Source organism: Ochotona princeps, chromosome 3, assembly GCF_030435755.1.
Source record: "Ochotona princeps isolate mOchPri1 chromosome 3, mOchPri1.hap1, whole genome shotgun sequence".
NCBI lineage: Eukaryota > Metazoa > Chordata > Mammalia > Lagomorpha > Ochotonidae > Ochotona > Ochotona princeps.
Genome location: NC_080834.1, coordinates 93,936,302 through 93,957,122, shown reverse-complemented (window position 1 = coordinate 93,957,122; position 20,821 = coordinate 93,936,302). Strand labels below are relative to the sequence as shown.

The following is a 20,821-nucleotide window of genomic DNA, read 5'->3' as shown; positions in this document are numbered from 1 at the left end:
CAAATGCAATAGAACAGTTGTCATTTACAAGGTAAAACCCATCAAGGGAAGAGAGTATGGCCAAATGCAAATTGTCACCAGGGTCTCATTTTCTGCAATATTGAACTATCATTATTCCCACATTGATATTGCTCATCCTTGAACAGTTATTTTCTTTCTTTCTCCACAAACATGCTACAATGTCTTACTTTCAGTTCTGGCTTTATTACAGCTTGGTTTATGACAGAATGTCGGTCAGCCACAAGAGGTTTTTCAGGATTCTTGTTTATAGGAAATGTCAGTGTGGATAAGTAGAGGCAGAAAACCTTCTTTCTCATATACTTTTGAAATTCATCCTGGAAAAGACAATCAAACCCATGAGATTCTCAGTTGTTAGTCAATAAGGTACTCAACCAACCAACTGCCTACCAGGTGCTAGAGCAAATAAGTCTCAATGTTTGGGACAAAACTTTGTTTCAAACAAGAGAATCAGCATTTTCTCAACATTTACTCAACAGAAATTCTCTGCCCCATCTCATAGCTGCTGAGCCAGAAACTTGGGGTGAGATGTGAGAGGAAGAGAATTGATAATTCCTGTATTCTGACTTCTAACACTATCACTATTTTAATCGTTCAGAGCTCTGCTCATTAGCCCAACATGGCAGGAATTTGCACCACTGAAGTTGAAGAAGGACCTTGTCCCTGGGTCAAAATGAGACAACTGATAGATAGACTGATAGCAGATTGGAGAGCTAGCTTGGACATCTCCTGTCTTGGCCTAGGGAAGTTCTTTAACAAGAGGAAAATCCACCCGCAGGAAAGCTAATCAATCAATGGCTGTGCCCAAAAGGCAACTTAGAGGAAGGCATCACATTTGACAAAGATCAGCAGGGTACATACTGTTGTTCTCAGCAAAACAGTGTCCGCTTCTTGCAAGGGGCATGGGAGGCAGGTGGCCCACACCCCCCAGTGAGGCCTCCAGTAGAACACGAGCTGCAGAAGACCACAGGTCAGCACTGATGCTAGCAGGCAGAAGGCTCGCCGCAGACTCTGGGTGCGATAACCAAACACCTCCTAGGGAGTAAATAAAGCTCACTGATTTTCCTTCTTTACATGTCATTTTAAGAAACACAAACATTTGTTTATTTCTTAATAGATTTTTTTTTTGAAGAAGTAATTTTATTCTTATTTGAAAGACAGAGTTACTGAGAGAAGATGAGACAGGAAAAGAGATTTTCCACCTGCTGGCTCATTTCCTAAATGGATGCAATGACTGGAGCTGGACCCATTCAAAGCCAGGAATAAGGAATCTCTTCTGCGTCTCTCACTTGGGTGCAGGGACCCAAGGACATAAGCCATCCTCCATTACTTTCTCAGGTACATTAGCAAGAAGGTCGATTGAAGTGGAACAGCCAGGACTTGGACTACCACACATAAGGGATGCTGGCATTACAGGCAGAGGCTTAGTCTACTATGCCAAGGAACCAGCCACAAGAAACACAGACTTTTAGATGCAGAGAAGTTGGTTGGGAGAGAAATCTGCCTTCAGCTGCTGGCATCAGGTTGTTGCTTCAGCTGGCATTATTAAGGAGGGGAAAAAAAGGTGGGGAGATTCCTTTCACTCGCTTGGCACATGGAACTAGAACATCACTCAGGAAGCACGAGGAAGGGGTTGAATCTTTGCTTCTGTGTATTCATTAGAGTCAGCTCAGGGAGCTGGTTTTGATGGCTAGGCTGCAGCTTTCACCAGCATGCCATATGAACTCCAGCCAGGGAACTGATGGCACCACTTCCAATCCATCTCCCTGCTACTGCTCCTGGGAAAGCAGCAGAAGATGGTCCAAATGCTTGCTTGCCTACAACCATGCATGAGATGAGATGGACTTCAGTCTGCTTCCTTGGCCGGACTCAGCCATGCCCATCATAGCCATTTGGGTAGTAAGCAGGAACTGGAAGAGATTCTCTCTATCTTCATCTTGCCTTGTCTCTGGGTCACTCTTTCTAATAGATTGATCTTATTAAAAAGTCACTAAAAGTATTAAAATTGTAACAGAATTATATAGCTTTATCCACTTTCATTTTTGTTTTATAATAACATGATTGACAATGACCAAAAGTATAAATAATGTTCAGTTTCTCAAAAAAGTATGATGACATGAATTTAGACATTATGTCTGGACATAAAAGGCTTCATAAGAAAATTTATATTTACTTGTCCTGAGAGTAGCAAGCAAAAATTTTTGTACTTCTGCTAGCAATAGTTAATATTTTCTTAAACTGAATAAAGATTTTTATGGTTTTAGGGGAAACAAATAGTCTTCCCCCTAAAACATTTATTTATTGGAAGCCAATCTTTAAATACCAAGTTGTTTGGGCCCGGCGGCGTGGCCTAATGGCTAAAGTCCTCGCCTTGAACGCCCTGGGATCCCATATGGGCGCCGGTTCTAATCCCGGCAGCTCCACTTCCCATCCAGCTCCCTGCCTGTGGCCTGGGAAAGCAGTCGAGGACGGCCTACTGCATTGGGACCCTGCACCCACGTGGGAGACCCAGAAGAGGTTCCTGGTTCCCGGCTTCGGATCGGCGCGCACCGGCCCGTTGCGGCTCACTTGGGGAGTGAATCATCGGACGGAAGATCTTCCTCTCTGTTTCTCCTCCTCTCTGTATATCTGACTTTGTAATAAAAATAAATCTTTAAAAAAAAAAAATACCAAGTTGTTTAAAGATTTATTTACTTTTATTTGAAAGGTAGATTTAGAGAGAAGCAAAGAAAGACAGATATCTTCCATCCACTGGTTCACTCTCCAAATCACAACAACAGCCAGAGCTTAGTCAGTCTGAAGCCAGGAACCAGGAGCTTCCTCCCAGTCTCCCATGTGGATACAAGGACCCAAGGACATGAACCATCCTCTACTGCTTTCCCAGGTCATCAGGGAGCTGGATCAGAAGGAGAACAGCCAGCACTCAAACCAGCACCCATTTGGAATGCCAGCACTGCAGACAGAAAATTAGCTCACTAAGATGCTGCACAGGCCCCTAATTTTCAAATTATAGCAATGAAATTTCATCACATCACTTTTATTTGAAAAATCTAATTTTAGAGGTGGGAGCTGTGGCAAAGTAAGTTAAGTTTATTGCTGTGCTATCGGCATCCCATATGGGCACTGATTCATATTTCAGCTGATCCACTTCTAATCCAACTCCTTGCTAATGTGGAAAAGCAGCAGAGCATGGCTTAAGTACCTGAGTTCCTGCACTCACATGGGGAGCCAGGAGGAAGCTGTATGGCTTCTGTATGGCTGTATGGTTGTATGGCTGTATGGCTTCTGTATGGCTGAGTTCTAGCCATTGCCACCATTTGGGGAGTGAACCAGCAGATGAAAAATATCTCTCTCTCTCTCTCTCTCTCTCTCTCTGCTTCTCTCTCTATCTCTGCCTTTCAAAGAAAATTAATGAATCTTTAAACAAACAAACAAAAAGCAAAGCTGAATTTTACTGCATTTTGAAGAGCCTGAGGGATGCTGGTTATGAATCACATCTTTATTGTCATTTTGGATTCTGCTATTGCTGTGTTTTACTTTTTCTATGACTCTGGACTCCCATGTGTAGACCATGTCCAAACTATAATATCAAGAAAACAGATCTGGAGTGTACATAATCAGTCCAGCACTTAAGATCTCAGTGGAGACACTTGTGTCCCATACCAGAGTACCTGGGCTCAATATTGAGTGCCAGCCTCTTGCCAATTTAAGCTCTGGGAAACAGCCAGAGGGACTCAAGCTATAGGGTTCTTGTCACCCACCCAGGAGATCTGGATTGAATTCTCAAATCCCCAGCTTCTGTGCCAACCCAGGCCCAGGTTTGTGAGCAGATGGGAGCTTTCAGTCCATCTATCTGTTCCTCTTTCTTCTCTCTTTCAAATCAATAAAATTGTACTGACGAGTTTTATGACACCTTTGATGATGGGTCCATGCAAGTTTAGCTCATGCAATTGCCTGAAAATTCTCTTGGCCTAATGCTCTAGAAATTTTTTTATCTCCTGGATAGTCACTTCCATTAGCTTTCTCCATGCCTCTGATAGAGCAAGGTTATAACAGAAATATATTGTAATAATATAATCATTATAAAATCAGTTATGTATAATATATTCTAATATAAAATTGAAAGTAAATCTTAAATGTAACGGAAGGTCACAGGTAAGTAACAGAAGAGGCAGGCTTGAGAACCTGCTTTGTCCGATATCAACCATGTGACTTTAGGTCAATCATCTCACCTCTAGAGCAACCAAATTCCCTCTACAAAACAACTAGTATCTTAAGAGTTTCCTCCTCTGATCCTCAAGGCAATCACCTAGTGGGGAAAATGGTCTCTTAGCTCAGTGATGCAGCCACTCTATTTTAAGATTACTCATGAAAAGTTTCAAACATACCACAGAAACATGCATGTACTTTATTTTAGAGCACAGTTTCCATTGGGCCCTCCTTTCTCCCCATGTTTTCTCTGACTGCATGAACCTGTTTCAATCGTATCTGTGAGTTATAGTTTTAATAGACTAAAATATAATGGATATTCTCCTGAGCATATTGTGTCATAAATACATTCTTTCATGGAAGTCATTTATGACGGGTTATTGCCAGAGCGCAAACGTCTGCAAAACAGAAGTATAGCAATTTGGAATTTCAGTTCAGCTTGCAGGTGAAATGAGTTTTTTTATTAAAAACTTTTTTCTCTATGTTTACTCACAGCAGTTGCACCAACTGATTGTAATTCTGGTAGAATCTCAGTTCATTTTTATACATCTTTTGTTGGTGCTAGAAGTGGTACTCATAATGCAAGCAAGACTGAAATAAAACCTCTACAGATACATTCAGGTAACAATTTTATGAACTACAAAACTTTGTTGGGGAAGAGCAAGGTGTCACATTACATCACAAATTTGAAAGATGTTTCAGGCCTGGCGGCGTGGCCTAGCGGCTAAAGTCCTCGCCTTGAATACGCCAGGATTCCAATGGGTGCCGGTTCTAATCCTGGCAGCTCCACTTCCCATCCAGCTTCCTGCTTGTGGCCTGGGAAAGCAGTCGAGGACGGCCTACTGCATTGGGACCCTGCACCCACGTGGGAGACCCAGAAGAGGTTCCAGGTTCCCGGCTTCGGACTGGCACAGCACCGGCCATTGCGCTCACTTAGAGAGTGAATCCTCGGACAGAAGATCTTCCTCTCTGTCTCTCCTCTCTGTATATCTGACTTCGTAATAAAATAAAAATAAATCTTTAAAAAAGAAAGAAAGATGTTTCTACACATCAAATAGATAATTTCTTACTTGTAAATATACTCTAATCAACTAATACATATATATGGAGAAATTGATGCATATTGGCTGTTCAGTGTAGTAGTATCTGTAATAGCAAAATCATTGGGAGAACCAAACAATAGCTAATATCCAGTAAGCTGTGAAACATTAAAACAATGGTAGAGCTATTCAGGGCAAAACATGTGACAAACATAGAGACCAGGGACATTGTATGATTTAAGGTTAATTGAAGAAGCATACAAAATACAAAGAGAATAAATAGAAAACAAATATCAGCATTATTTAGGTTAAACACACTATATGAGTAATTATGTAAATGTAAATGACCTTAATATTAATTAAAAGCAAAGATTGTTAGACTGGATAATAAAGGATAAAACACATGCTGTTTGCATCAGACACACTTTATTAAGAAGAAAATACACTAGAAGGGGGGAGACACACACAGTAACACTAAAAAGAAGGTTGCTGGGCCAACAGTTGCAGGCAAAGTTGACATCCTACATGGCACACATTTGCATTTTCACTGCTCAAGTTCTAATCCAGTTCCTTGTCAATGAACTGTGAAAAGCAGTGGAAAGAAAACCCAAACACTTGGACTCCTTCCATCTACATGAGAGACCTGGATATGGCTCCAAGTTCCTTCTTTTGGCTAGGCCAGACCTGACCAACCGGGTCACAGGGAGAGTAAATCAGCAGGTGGAAGACCTCTCTGCATGTGCATCTCTCTCTGTGTAACTCTAACTTTTAAATAAATAAACAAATCTGTTTTAAAAGAACCAATCTGCAATATATGTAATATATGTTTTCAAAGCATATTTACAATGATAGCATGTCCAGCATCTTATTGTCAAGATATATTTAACAGTTTCATTGGGAGTCCATGTTTTATTCAGGATTAGAGATGCATACTGTACTGTATTTTCACGTCTCCATTATACAGCTCCTCTAGATGCACAAATATATGTACATGTTTACCTATATATTTGTTGATTTTGTATTTTGCATGAAGGTTGCCTTGTATCAGAGAGAACATAAGTAGTTATCTTTTGGGATTGTTTTATTTCACTAAGCTTCATAGTTTCTACTTGGTACCATTTTATTGCAAATGATAGAATTTCATTGCTTCTAATGGTTGAATATTGGTATTCCAAAGAGCAGATGTACCACAGTTCCTCTATCCATTCCTCTTTCAATGGGCATACAGGTCGTTTCCACAGCTTCACTGTTGTAAGATGTGCTGCTGTGAATTTAGGATTTCTTTTCTCTCTATGCAGTGATCTTCCTCTCTTTCCATGTTTCAACCTAGAATGCTCTATTCCAGGTGCTAGGAGAGAGACAATAACCTTCATGTGTGTGTTTTTAGGCCCACAATACAGAGGAAGAAGCCTGGAGTAGGAACCTTTTGACTCAGGTCATCACCTAAAGTCATATCTTAGAGCCAGGTTCTTTACCTCTGGCACCTGCTTCTCTATTTGCCAGGCCCAACTCATTGCCTTCTAGACACTCCCACTTTCATTCTTTGCTCATTACTTATTAGTTACCACTCAAATTTGCCAATGTTTACACTTTTCTTGTGAAAAGTATGGCTTATTATTAGGAGAAGTAGTTTGGGTAGCATTTATAAGCTGGAAACATGGTATCAGGAAACTGAGTTCATACCAAACCTTCAACACTTAGCCAGGTATACAACTCTAGGCAATCCCCTCTTCTGATGCTCCCATTTGTCTCTCCATCAATGGGAGTAATACCAGCTGTCTGCTGGAGCCATTGTGAGAAATGAAGGCAATAACACATAAAAAACATTTGACACGGTTCCTGAAACATTTTAAGCACGCAAGTTGAGTTAATATTGTCTTGGGTACTATGCAATTCAACATTTCAGTGGATTAAAAGTGGCTAATCCCATTGGATTCACTGTGTAATGATTTGACCACAGGCAATATGTAGAACTAAATGTTACTTGCCAACACCACAGTTGTATTTCTCGAAGTGATTGATCCAGTAGCTTAAATGGAATTTTTGCTTTTCCAAAAGAACACAGATTGTCAAACGAGAAGTCCGAGGCCAAACGAAAGCTGCTCAGCTTTGTAATATATGAAGCTGTAGAGAAGGGCTTTAAGACAAGCACTGAAATGATTCAAAGATTGGGTAAATGTACTAACTATATCTCGAGCATGCACACAAACCAGCACATTCTTCAATCATGCAGAAGGAACGCACTGTAACAAAAAATAGTAATTGAGCATCCCACTTCTGTTGATCATGTAATGTAACTTTGAAAATATTACTTAGCTGAGCCTTGATTTCTTCAGTTTGCAATTAAGAGTTGAGAAGCTGCCTCACAGGAACATGACTCGAGTGCTAGCTCATAAACCAAACTTTGAAAACCATTGTTCTTTGTTTTCTATGTGGGTAGTGCGTAGACATTCCATCAGACATCAGACATAGAAGGTAAATTTGTCAAACTCCTCAGAAAGAAGACTGAGAGTGTCCACTTCATCTACACATGGCTTCTTCGCAAATTAGCTTTGAGTGGGATATTTTCCACCTCATAGAACCATACCCTTTATTATATTCCTAACTTTGTTCCTGAATTTTCATTGTATCTGGAGTGCTAGCATTCATGTAAGACAGTCTTGTGAACAAAGTGGCTTTTAGTCTCTGTTAAACTTTCATTTCTACATTTTTTTAGTGAATTGAGCCACCTAAACTATCTGTTGAATTTATACCATGGAATGGATTTGTTAGGAAATAGTTCATAACTCTCTTCCAAGAGCGATAAAACCAAGATTTGAACAACACAGAGTTACATATGCATTTCCTCTACCAAGTTATAACAAAAAGAACTGTTGTGGCAGTTAACTCCTGTACTGGTGAGTCCAATTTTTTGTTGTGGTTGTTTCACCATGTTGTAGGCTTCATTGGGCAAGAATGTTTCAACAGCCTCAGAGCAAATGAAGTTTCTCTGTGTAGACCTCAAATGTTCGCTGCTTTGAATCAGACCCAAGGAAATCATATCTGTATTCTTTGATGAGAGCAGAATTCATCATGTCTTAGCTATCTCTTTTAAAAGGCAACCACCATAGCACCCGTTATCTATTCATTGTTAACAGTCAAACCTTTGTTCTTTCTATCTGCACATGTAGAACGCTGTGCTTTCACATGTGGATGGGAGGACATTCTTACTACTCTACTCTCCTATCTCTACTTCTGTCAATGTGTCAAAATTCTTCTTTAATGCTAGGATAATATTGTCCCTAGCTAATGGATCATTTAATATGGTCATTATTCTTCAACCCCACTGTTACTGATTTGGATTGAGAACAAGCAGTGATTTGCATAAATTACCACTAATTACCAAGCATTATTAACCATGGTTTTACACATTAAGCCCCATGTTCATGCCGTACAATGCCCCTTATGTAGGGGTAAGATGTCATAAATCACCTTCACTACCATAATTGACAATAACAACTAATCTTTCTTGAGTATTTGTCATTTATTCCTCACTGCAATCCTATACAATAGCCATTACTATTTATCAAAATAAACATTGTTAATATTTGTAGTTTATAACTTGAATATGAAAGAAACTGAGTCTTGGAGATTTTAAGAATAATCATTGAGCAGCTCAACCTTCAGCCATTCTCCTGTGTTTCCTTCCCGCTGTAAGCAGCAGGTGTTCACGGAGCAGTATAAAGTCTGGTGGTTAAAAAACTTGCTTCCCACACTGAGGATTTCCCCCTCTCTGGCTCCTGACACCAACTTCCTGCCAATGTGAAACCTAGGCAGCAGTGGCTGAAGTAGTGGGCTCCTGTGATCCATGTGGAGTATCAGATTGCTTGCCTAACTTCCAGTGTGGGGCTGGTTCAGCCCTGCTCCAAACATAGCAGGCATCTGGGGAGTGACCAGCTAGAATGAATCATCCTTTGTCTATCTCTTTTTCTCTCTGCCTCCTAAATAAATATTAAGTACACACACACACACACACACACACACACACACACACAAACACACCTTGAAACAAGGAGAGACAGGCATTGTGGCAAAGCAAATTAAGCTCTCACGTGGAATGCCCACTTCACTTGAACTGCTTAATGGAGTAGCTGAGTTCCAGTTAACCTGCTTGCAATCCTGCTTCCTGTCTATGCATCTTTGGAGCCAGCAGATGACAGCTTAAAGGGTGGGCCTCTGCCATCCCTGTGGGAGACACAGATCGATTCCCAGCTTGGCCCAGTTCTGGCTGTTGTGGGAACCTGAGGGATGAACCAGCAGATGAAAGATCTCTCTCTTTTTCTCTCACATTTTTGCTTTTTCTTTGAAGTAAATGAAAACCTTTAGAAAAAAATTACCCACATTAAAAGAGGCAGAGTCCCTTATTCTCTAATAGTGAAAATGAAAATATAATACTAAAAAGGTAAACATGTCACCCATAGCCGCAGTTGTTCCTATAATGTCCATTAGTTCTATGACAATAATACTAACGTGTGTTCTTTCTGTGAACACAAAGGCAACTGCAGACTCATATTTGGTCACATTAGCAGCTAGAGTCTAGTACATGTGGGTCACAGGTAAAGAGATGAAAAGTTAAACCCTGATGCTTAGCAGGCACAATGTCTGGAGTTGAAATTTTCTCTAGATCAAGGGGCAACATAGAATGTTAGTGAAAGGTGATTTGTGGAATCAGGGCATTGCTTATCAGGAGGGGGCTCACAGAGAATACTCAATTCATTTTGCTCTTTAGGAAAAATTAGCTGTATGCCATTTTCAGCTTGGGAGCATGAATAGCCTGCATAAGACAGGCTTTTTTGACCGTACTGGTTGTCACTATCTTGCTTGTCAGAGCCCATTTGTTTTCTATTGCTGTCTAACTCACTAAGTGGCTTAAAGTAACACACATTTATCATTTTGCTGTTTCCATGGATTAGGATCCTCAGCTCAGTGTCTCATAAGACTGTATGTCATAGGGGTCAATCCTTTTGGAGCTCAGGAACACCTTTCTCACGTATAAGCAATTGACAAGATTCAATTCTGCCCACATCTCTTGCTGGCTGTCATCTAGAAGTTACCCCCAGTGTTTAGAGATCATTCACAGTACCTGGCCGCACCGTACCTTCCATCTTCAAAAGTTCAGCACAGCACTTCTTGAGCAGCAGATCTTTCTCATGCTCCAATCATGCTCCAAAGTTCTCTAACTCCAGGAAAGGCTCAATCTGTTTTTAAGAACTTGTTCAGGGGCCAGCTCTAGCAGATTAAGCCACCACCAGAAATACCAGTATCCCATATGGGCACTGGTTGAAGTCCTGGCTGCTCTACTTTTCATCCAGATCCCTGCTAATGACTTGGGAAAGCAGTGGAACATTGCCCAAGAGTTTGAAGATTCACATTGGAATCCAGAATGAAATTCCTGGCTTCAATTTGGCTCCATCCAACGAATGGATCTCTCTCTCTCTCTCTCTCTCTCTCTCTCTCTCTCTCTCTCTCTCTCTCTCTCTTGCTTCCCCTCTCTGCTTTTCTGTAGCTTTGTCTTTCGAATACATGAGTAAATCTTTACCAAAAAAAGGGGGGGCTTGTTCAGTTATTAGACCAGGTACACTAAGTTTTTACTCCGTTTTCTTTGTTCTTTGGCGGAATACATTATGACTACACTTAGAAAAATCCCTGGAGCCACATGATATAGCATAATTGTAGGAGTAACAACACATTCAACTGGAGAGAACTACAGAAGAACAAACATCATCAGTAGGGTTCCATGTGAGGTACCCCAGCAAAGGGGTGATTAGAAAATCCTGCTAGGAAAATAAATCAGGCTGGACTCTATAAGGCTCTAGTTTTTATTCACATCAGCTACCAAGACTGTTCTTTTGGGAACAGTTCCTAATTTTTCATATTTTTAATATTATTTACATAGTTGAGAAGGGTACACTCTCACATGGGTCTCTGTTGAGAAAAATTTTTCCAATGTCTATTGGCTGGCTGACTCCATTTTAGGTACATCCACACCCCCAGACACTCAGCAAAGTTTGGCCAGGAGAGTTGTCCAACCTGTTCTGCTTTCCATTCTCTGATGGGATATTCAATGTCCTCTGCTGGCTTAGATGAGCCGGCTGTCATATGCCCCTTGTGCATCTGGACATGCTTTCCATGACACTGGCATCTGCAACTGAGGAGGCCAGTCTTGATACATGTACTCCAAGTTTGGACCACATATCTTGTGATTTTTTTTCCTGTGGCAGGTGTTTGAGTTCAGCGATTTAGCTGGAAAGTTCCCCCAAGAAATCTTACCTGAGGTGACCTCAGACTTGACTCTTGCTTGTGCCAGCTAGTGTAAAGTCAGGGTCAGTCAGTCACCCACACCAGCCAACACAAATATTAATGGATGAAGCTCCCAGATAAGTTCCACCCCCAGCTCCGTCTCTCATGTGAACTGATAGGTGCTACAACCAAGCCCAGCATGGCCTGCCACAGGTCTGGTCTCAAATCCTGGCTCCAGAGAGTATCAGCCAAGTTCCACAGTCCAGCCTAGCTCAGTCCATCACCACTTCCCAGCTTTCTTGGAAATCAGCAGTCTCACAGAGGTAACCTACAATTCCGTACAGAATCTGCCCCCAGGTCCAGTTCTCTTGCAATATGACAGGTGCTGTGGCCCAGCCTGATGTGAACCACTCCTTGCTCTGATATTCATAGGCAGCAAATAAAGCATGCCTAGCTAGGCATGCCCCGAACACTAGCTTTTGAGTGTATCAGCAGGCAATGGTGATGCTATTTAACCTAGCCAAGGTCTCCCACCAGCAGCAAGTGCCTTGACCCAACCCAGACATGCCCTCCAGTTTCCCCCCTCTAAAACATTCTGTCTCGGCTCTCTTGCCTACCTGTGAGTGTGGTGGCCCTGTCTGTGAAAGACCCCAGAAGTCATTCCTCCCCTGTCAAACAAGCCCTCAGCTACTTCCCAGTCCAACACCTTCCCAGACCCACTTCCCTGAGCAATCTGCATCCCTCCACAACCCCCAACACCTGGGAATGGGGTGGTATGTCTCAGACCTGCATTCTCCAACTTTCCCACATATCTTTTTTTAAAAAATGGAATAGTCAACTACACGGGCACACTGGAATAGTTAACACAAATTTGGCATTAACCAGGCCCAGAATGCCTGCTAGCTATTGGCTACTTTTCTCTCAGCTGTGTAGCACTCACCTAGGTATAAGCCCAATTTATTTTAAGTAATCTGATTTGATATACAGATATCCCTGTACATACAGTCCACTTCTTGAACGTCCTCCTTAAGTTTTAGAACTAAATATAACTCCCCAAAATTTCTTAAGCCATATGGATTAGACATAGCTATTGTCATTTTTTTTTCTGCAGAACAAACTTCTATTGAAGCATTCCAGGATGAATTCTTTCTGCATACTTTACACTGACAACCACAGTTCAGCTATAATCCAAATCAAATACTTTAATTTTATTTTTTAGGCATAGCCAGCAAGCCATGTCACTGATAATGCCACCTGTGTTTTGATAATTTGAAACAAAAACTCAGCAGTGAGCCCTGTTTTGCTATCTCTTGTCAATTTCTCCTCTACAGACTAAAGTAGAGAAAAATTTAAATTTCAATGCTGTCAACCACTGTAATGTTGTTTCTCTCCCACAGCTAGGTATCAGCTGAAGATTGCTATGATTGTCCTCATCAATGTTGTTTATATAAATATCGATCAGGGACTTCAAATTTCTAGTTCAATTCTCAGTTGCAATTTCAATCCTTTGAACTTGAAGGGGGGCAGGAGATAGGGATGATCCTTTCATGGAAGGTGAGATAATCTAGACGCTCAAAATTCCCAATTTCTCTTGCCAACCGTTGACAGATCATTTCTTGGTGTTGATAATGATGGACCTCAAGTGACCATCCTTCCCCAGGTTTCACCTACAGCCGGGAGGTACACATGCAGCATCAGTTTCACCTATCGTGCTTCTGCATATTCCTGCATTTTCAGCTAATGAGTCATAGGCACAAAATAAATGAATCCAGTAACTTTAATAGCATTTCCCACATTTCATTCATGATCCTCACAAAATCTGTGACTTGGGAGGTAAGTAGTGCTGTCCTTGGCACCCATGAAGTCCAAAAGAGTCTTCACAAACACATTCTTAGTAGCAGAACCTCAACCTAAAGCTCATCTCTGCAATCTCAGAGTCTGGGATTCCTTCATTGTTTATCATGAGGTCCAGTTCTCCATCTTCCACATCATAGTTATCTTACCTTCTGGACCCACTCCCATTGTTAATTTGGCATGCTCCTAGTAATGTCTGTACAGAAAGAGATTCGGGAGAGGAGGATGGTCTTTAGCGACCTATGTGATCAAACAAAACTGTGGCTTGTGTGGGGGCAGAATTAAGGTCATCCTTGGGAAAACAAATGTGGCAGCCGAGGAAGACCCCAAAACAGAAACAAAGAGTACCGCCAGACATTTTGGCTGAGAAGATACATAATACTATTTTTTTTTCCTTCTAGAAAGAGAAAAATCAGAACAATGCCTGCTATTTACTGAGAACATCCCAGAGGCTCCTACAGAGTTTCTATGAAACCATCAGTATTCAGGAGATAATTCTCTCTCTGTCTCTCTGTCTCTCTCTCTCTCACACTCTCTCTCTCTCTCTCACACACACACACACACACACACACACAGGATTCCATGGATCCCAACCTTTTGAAAAAATAGTTCATTCTATTGTACCTTTAGAGACTCATCAAGTACTAAAATACATTTGCAAATCTGAGTTCCACTGTGATCTCCCTACTTGTACAGGAACTGTTTCGGAAATGCTATGTAACTTTATTTAATCCTTATCCCAATCCCAGATGGTAGATGTTACTATTCCCATCCTAAAAATAACTCAGAAAGGTTACATAACTTGCCTCCTGGAATTTGAACTCAGTGAACCTGAAGCCAAATCCCATTCCTTCAGGCTTTGAACTACAATCCTGAGGACTCCAGACTCACTTGTCTGTGTTGTGATAGATACTGTGGACTGTCAGTAAAGCTGTTGTTCTTTTTGAATCAGTATCAGGAGAAGAAAAGAAAATCAAACTGCAGAGGGTAGGTCAAGGGTGGAAACACCAGAGCACGGTGAATGTTCTGGGAGAGGAGTGGTGAAAGCAGAGCAGTTTGTTGGCGGCAGGTGGGAAAGGGTGGAGGCAGGCAGGAGCAGGTCGCAAAGGCCAATAAAACCCTGAGCCCAATCCATTGTGTGGGTTGTTGTGCAGCTGAATGACATACTGTCTGTCAAGTAGCTAACTGGGTGTCCAGCACAGTAAGCTTTAGAAGTTAGGTCCTATAAAAGGGGCTGAGGGTGTCATGGAAGTCAAACTCTCCTAACCAATGCAGGGCTTTATTTTGGTGCCAACCTGTGCTCATGAAGTGATGGATGTAAGGGAACAATCTGCTGTGACTGAGTGGGAAGGTCTGTTGTAAATGAGACATTGCTGGGACAAGTAATAATACGTAATTTCACTCAAACACCCAGAAAGAGTCTAAGCTATTGGGAAGGCCTGTGAATTGCTCAAGGGCAGTGTTTTCTTGCCCAGGTCAGATTGGGCCTTCTAGAATCTTCAGGAAGTGAACAGCACAGTCTCAAGGCTGGAATGAACCATGCACAAGTTTCATCCTACTCATTGATTTTAGGCAGTGAATTTGTTTCCAAAATTTATTGTTAGCTGCTTCTTATAAAATGTAGATTTCTGATTCTCCTTAGAACTCAAACCTTTACTACTATTGTGCTAAATTCTTTATCTAAGAAACAAAACTACCATCTGCTGACTCACTGCCAAAATGCCTGAGATGACTGAGGTTGAATCAAAGCCAGGACAGGAAAGCAACCCATGTCTGTCCTGTGAGTGACAGGAACTCAGCTACTTCAGCCTTCACTGTTGCCTGTTAGGATCGGCATCACTGGGAGCAAGGCTCAGGTGCAGAAGGATGGCATGCAACCCAGGAAAAAGGTCTGGCAACACTGGGCCTGTTGACCTGCAGGGCAGCGATTGTCCAGCGCTTAGCTTCCAGTTCCTTGCAGCTTACTATTTGTCTTGTATTCTTAGGTTACCCCAGTTCCCACAAAGACTGTATCGTATCATTCACATGCTTTCCTCACCCCTATCTACCTGAGAACAGAACTTATGAAAGAGAACTCTGCAGTTCAGTCACCTTCCCTCCCCAGAAGGCCCTGGCAACATGAGGTCAACATAACAGGTTTCTGAATAGAAAGTTTTTGTGGAAGTCTCCAGAAATGTGTATCCTCTATCAAAAAACAAGGAACTGTGGCACATAGACCATCATCGTATTTTTTGACATCCACGACATCTCTGTGATTGAAAAAGTTAAGACCCTGGGTGCTAAGCTTTACAAATCCAACACCTGGCTAGAGAAGAATACATATCAATATAAGATTCTCATGACCACTCATTACATATTGGAAATTATCAGAAATGGCACAGAACTGAAGAGCAGTGAACACAGTGGATAAGTTTTCCTTTTCTGCATCCCTCCATTCCAAACATGTTAAAGCACTGCACCATCACTGAGCTTTTAGGGTCCAACAATTCAGGCTACAAATGTGATGTAATCTTAAATTCCCAAGCAGCTATTTTAAAGGAGTAAAAAGAAGCAGATGAACGAAATCTTCTTCAAATCTTTAATTCAACCCAAAATAGACCTAAAATGACATCATTTCAAAGTGTTAACTAGCATCAACAAAATTAATGAGATATATGCCATTTTTTAGCCAATACATTTTAACCTAGATTGGCTATTTCAGTGAGGACTCAGCTACTCCTCTATGATCAAAACTACATATGGCCAGTGGTTACCTTATTGGACAAGTTGGATATGTATAACATCATTTCTCTTGCATAGATTAGCAAATGAGGGCTGGGTCCAGAGCTGTGGCATAGCAGGTAAAACCACCACCTACCTCACCAGCATTCCATATGGACACTGGTTCAAATCAGAGATCATCCATTTCTGATCCAGTAACCTGTTGATGTGACTGGGAAGGCAGCCTAGGATTGTCCAACTGCTTGAGCCCCTGTACCAATGTGAGAGAGCCTAAAGAAGTTCCTGGCTCTTGATTTCAAACCAGCCCAACTCTGGTCATTGCAGCCATTTGGGAAGTAAACCAGCACATGGAGGATCTGCCTCTCTGTTTCGCCCTCTCTCTTTCTCTGTGGCTCTGCCTTTCAAATAAAGTAATAAATCTCCTAACACTTAAAACAATAAGGGCAAGAGGGGAGAGAGTGCATGTGAATTTTCCACAGCTCTCACAGGGAACTGGAGAGACCAGCCAGAAAATTGATACCTGTCTGCTATAGCAGCCAAGTCCTCCAGGTTCTTCCCTCTTCCCACCAGGAGACCCCTCGCTCCACCCTTTCCTTCTTGGTCTCCTTTTCTCTTTGCCTAACCAGAGATGAAGTTGTCGTCTAGCTAGCACATTGCGGAGAGAGCCAATGAGTGGGCTGGATTCTCAGCTGTTCCTGGCAGATTAATGACCTTGGGCAAGTTGCTTAACCACCCTGGTCTCAAATTCCTTTTCTATGAAATAGGATTAGTTTCTCCATCACTGAGTTCTGAGGATTAAGTAAAATCATAAATGTAAACTTCTTATCCCCACATAGACACTGCAAAATTTCAAATTTTGAATGATTATTTTTCACTATTTATATGTGTATGGTAGAATGAGTAAAGGAAAGAAAGACTTGGAGGTAAATCATTTCTTAATACATGCTAAAATCCCTGGTTGCACTCTCCTTCTTCAGTGCCTGGTACTTAAAACTTCTCTGGTCTTAGAAAAAGCAGCCAGAGCCCAGGTTATGTAAAAGTTCCAAAAGTGTAAGAGTTAGAAAAGAATTTTTGCTGGTAACAGAGCTTGCTAGACCAATGGCAATGCTATAGATAAGAGAAAGACCCCTGAGGAACCAGGCATCTTCCACTTCCACACCTTTCTAAGGAAGCCTCACGCAGGGATCACCACTTGTGAGGTTGGCAAGAGGTTTGCCATCCAAGGACATCACCTCCTCAGCCTGGAAAGGGACTCGTACTTGTGGCTGAGAGCCCTGTGGCTTTCAAGGAGCCCGACCAGACTTAACCATTTCCAGATCCTGAAGCTAGCACCATCCAGGCTGCAGTCTGTCTTCTGTAATGTAGCTGAAAGCAGTAGCCCCTGTCCACAGCCCTGGACATGCTAAAAAGACTAACAAAAAGCAGGGAAAACTCACCAGTTCATTCTCCTCTCCTTGGTTAAGCAAAGCCCGGTGGTCCTTCCTACTGCTCTCCTCCATCGAGCACAGTTCAGGAAGGTTGCTCCTGGCTGTTTGGAGAAATGTCACAACCACCTCTGCGTTTGCGAGCCCAGGCACTGTTTGTCATTGCTGTTCTCAGGTGCTTTTAAAACCTGTTGGCACACACCTTGCCTATTAGACTAACAAAGGAAAAAAAAAAAAAGAAAATCCTTTCCCAGCTGCCGGATTGGCTGCTAATCTATCTGCTTGTTGCTATTTTGTTTTGTTTTGTTTGACCTTTTTTCTTCATGTCACTTATTTACTGAGGTAGATGTTGAGTGCCTCCCCATGTAAGGAATGATGAGGGAGAAAGGATTACTGAACTGAAAGATAAATATTACCCTACACTGTTAGCATGCATCTTAGCCCAAGGATGGGGATGGCCACTTGGCCAAGATGACCACTTGGAAAAATGAACCAATATTTACTTATTTACCTTTGCCTTCTGCCTGGCATATACATCCACAACCAAGACCCAAAGTAATCCAAATGATGAATAAACACTATTGTGTTACACAAACACGAAACACTCAGAGCCTTTTGGTAATCGCAGCTCCTCGCAAGTACTTTGGAAGTGATAGGCTCACAGGTCCCTAGAATGAATGTGCTGACATTGGGTCTATTCAATGACTCATTCACCAGGTTAACATCTGACATCAGTAGTCTTAAGGATCTTACTTGAGACACCAAAGCACATAGGCTGTGGGAAAAATAACCACATCCATTTTAAGCTCTACCTACTGGCAAGTCTGTAACAGACTTCGAAACTTAGGCCATCTAAATCAAATGCACTGCAAACCATCTACAATGTACTCTTACCCCAGTGGCTTAGTCAGCCTCCTGAAACCTCACGGCTGGCAAGGTCACTGATGATGAGCTGGGGTCTCCTGCAAGGAGAAGCAATCTCCGCATTGGCAGGAATTGCTTCCTCTGGGTCACTCTATAGTATTCCTAGCCATCAAACTCAGGAGACTCTCCTGAGACTCTCCAAATTGTCCACCTAAAGAAGACAGATTCTAATCACCTGTTTCTGGAAGTAGACCATATAGCACTCTTACGAATTCAAAAAATAAACTCCTTTCTAATAAGGAAGAAGTTTTCTCCTTGGTATGGGACAAGACAGGGGCCTCCAATGACAAGAGAGGAAGCAAGATCCAGAAGAGAAGACACAAAAAGAAAAAGAGCAACATGTTTTCCCATCCAACGTGAAGTCAAAGGAAAGAACTAAAAGAATATCTCAGCTCTTCCACAATCACTGATCCAAACAAAACATCCAGAAAACAAGAAAAGGACAGAGACAGAGAAAGAAAAGCAAACAAAAAAATTTTTTTTTCTCATGGTTGTACAGCAAAGATCTCTGAGTAGATTCAGGGCTCACGGCCAGATTTCCTGTGTCTTAGTCCAATTTATTTCCACCAGGAAATTTTACCTCCTCTCCTGCCATATTTTCTCCAGAACTCTGCTATAGACATGACATGCCTCCACTCCTGGCCCAAAAGATGCACCCATTAACATTGCAATGTGCATGATGGAGCAGGTTAGAACCACACTTTAAATTCCTACTTTACAGGGACAGGAATCTCAAAGCCTACTCCCCCATGCAGGTATTCAGTTCTGATTTGAATGTCTTGTCTGGATTTCAAAGCACTCCCTCTTTTCACAAAATATTTGTTTGTTTGCTTAGTTACTTATATTGGAAAGGCAGATTTACAGCGACAAGCAAAGATAAAAATGCTCCCATTGGTTCACTCCCCAGTTGACCGGATATGAGCCAATCCAAATCTAGGAGTTTCTTCCAAGTCTCCTACATGGGTGCAGGATGCCAAGCATTTGGGCCATCCTCAACTGCTTTCCCAGGCCACAAACAGAAAGTTGGATGGGAAGTGGAGCAGCTGGGACATGAACCGTGCTCATATGGGATCCTGGCGCATGCAAGGTTTTTAGACACTGAACCATTACTCCAGGTCCTCAGAGCTGTCTTGGTGGTTTCTCTTCTGAGGGAGCCAAGGACTAAAACCAACCATGTCACTACATTTCCAGCACATATGCTGCTGTACCTTGCCAGCAGGTACACGCTAAAAAGAGCAGGTTGGAGACCGCTTGTAGCAAATATTTGCCAGTGGGCAACAAGATTTAGGTTTCAACAGAAACAAGTGAGAAGGGGTTCCATTAAAGCTACTCTGCCTTCACAGTAACTGATGTTTAACCAGCACACTTGCTCCTTGGAGAGACTATGCTGAATACATACAAATACATCTAGACTGAGAAGCCTCTGAGGCTTGGTCTTTCCTTTCTACCAGCTCCTCTACTGGGAGTCTCTCTTTCTCCTTCTTAAATAAAACTTTGTTTCTTCTACTCTCGCCATTGTATCCAGCCTTGCAAATTGTCATCGACACCAGGACACAAATCCAGACTCATGTCACCAGTTCTCCAATAACACTTCTCTCTACTTGAGTCTTACTGGAGCATCAATTTCACTAACTTTGTTAAACACCTACGTGAGCAGGATGATTTGATTAAGAGAAGCTGACAGCTTTTATAGCAAGAAGCAATAACAATTTTCAATGTTTTAATAAAGCAACTATGCAGAGCTAAGCTTGTGGTTGCTGGAAAGGGTTGGGGGAGCAGCAGAAATGGGAGTCCTCCAAGCAGTGATTTGGAGACCCAGGCTCCTTCCAGCTGCAATTCCACCATCATCAGCCTGTGGTTTCCAAAGCCATTGTGATGATATGAAGAGAGATGCATGAAGGATAACAAATTAAGGTTTCTGAGGCCTAGACCTGGAAAAGGTGGGCTGTAAGCATGTTGGAATATTAGCTAAAACTCAGTCAAGTGACCACTCCTGCTTGCAAGATTGCCTAGGAGTTGGTCTAGCTGTGTGCCAGGAAGAAGAGGAAGTGGATTTTCTGGTCACCTGGCAGTCTGTGCCACACGAGATCCTACAGGAATCCCAAGCAGGAGCAAAGGAATGCATCCGATTCTATCTCAAAGTACTCACAGCTTGGAGAAAGACAGCTATACAGAGGTGTCCGTTTTGTAAGGCAGACGTGGGAAGGGCTACAATATTGCAGAAATAACGAGGGGCTACAGAAACCCAAGAATTTCTGTATCAGGTGACAAAGAAGGAAGTGTCTTATGATATCTGAATGAAAGGCTTTGTGGGCCTGGCACGATAGCCTAGCAGTTAAAGTCCTTGCCTTG

At 42.0% G+C, this 20,821-nt stretch overlaps 1 protein-coding gene across 1 annotated transcript in view; it reads right to left on the bottom strand.

Annotated features, from left to right (window-relative positions):
* ATP13A5 (ATPase 13A5) overlaps positions 1-17,620 on the bottom strand; it is a 107,070-nt gene extending 89,450 nt beyond the window's left edge. Inside the window, exons 1-3 of the mRNA XM_058661297.1 lie at positions 17,558-17,620; positions 880-1,053; positions 189-335 (exon numbers count right to left, since the gene is read on the bottom strand). Coding sequence (XP_058517280.1) covers positions 189-335; positions 880-1,053; positions 17,558-17,620 — 384 coding nt within the window. The remainder of the gene's footprint in view (positions 1-188; positions 336-879; positions 1,054-17,557) is intronic.
* Between the last annotated feature and the right edge of the window lie 3,201 nt (positions 17,621-20,821).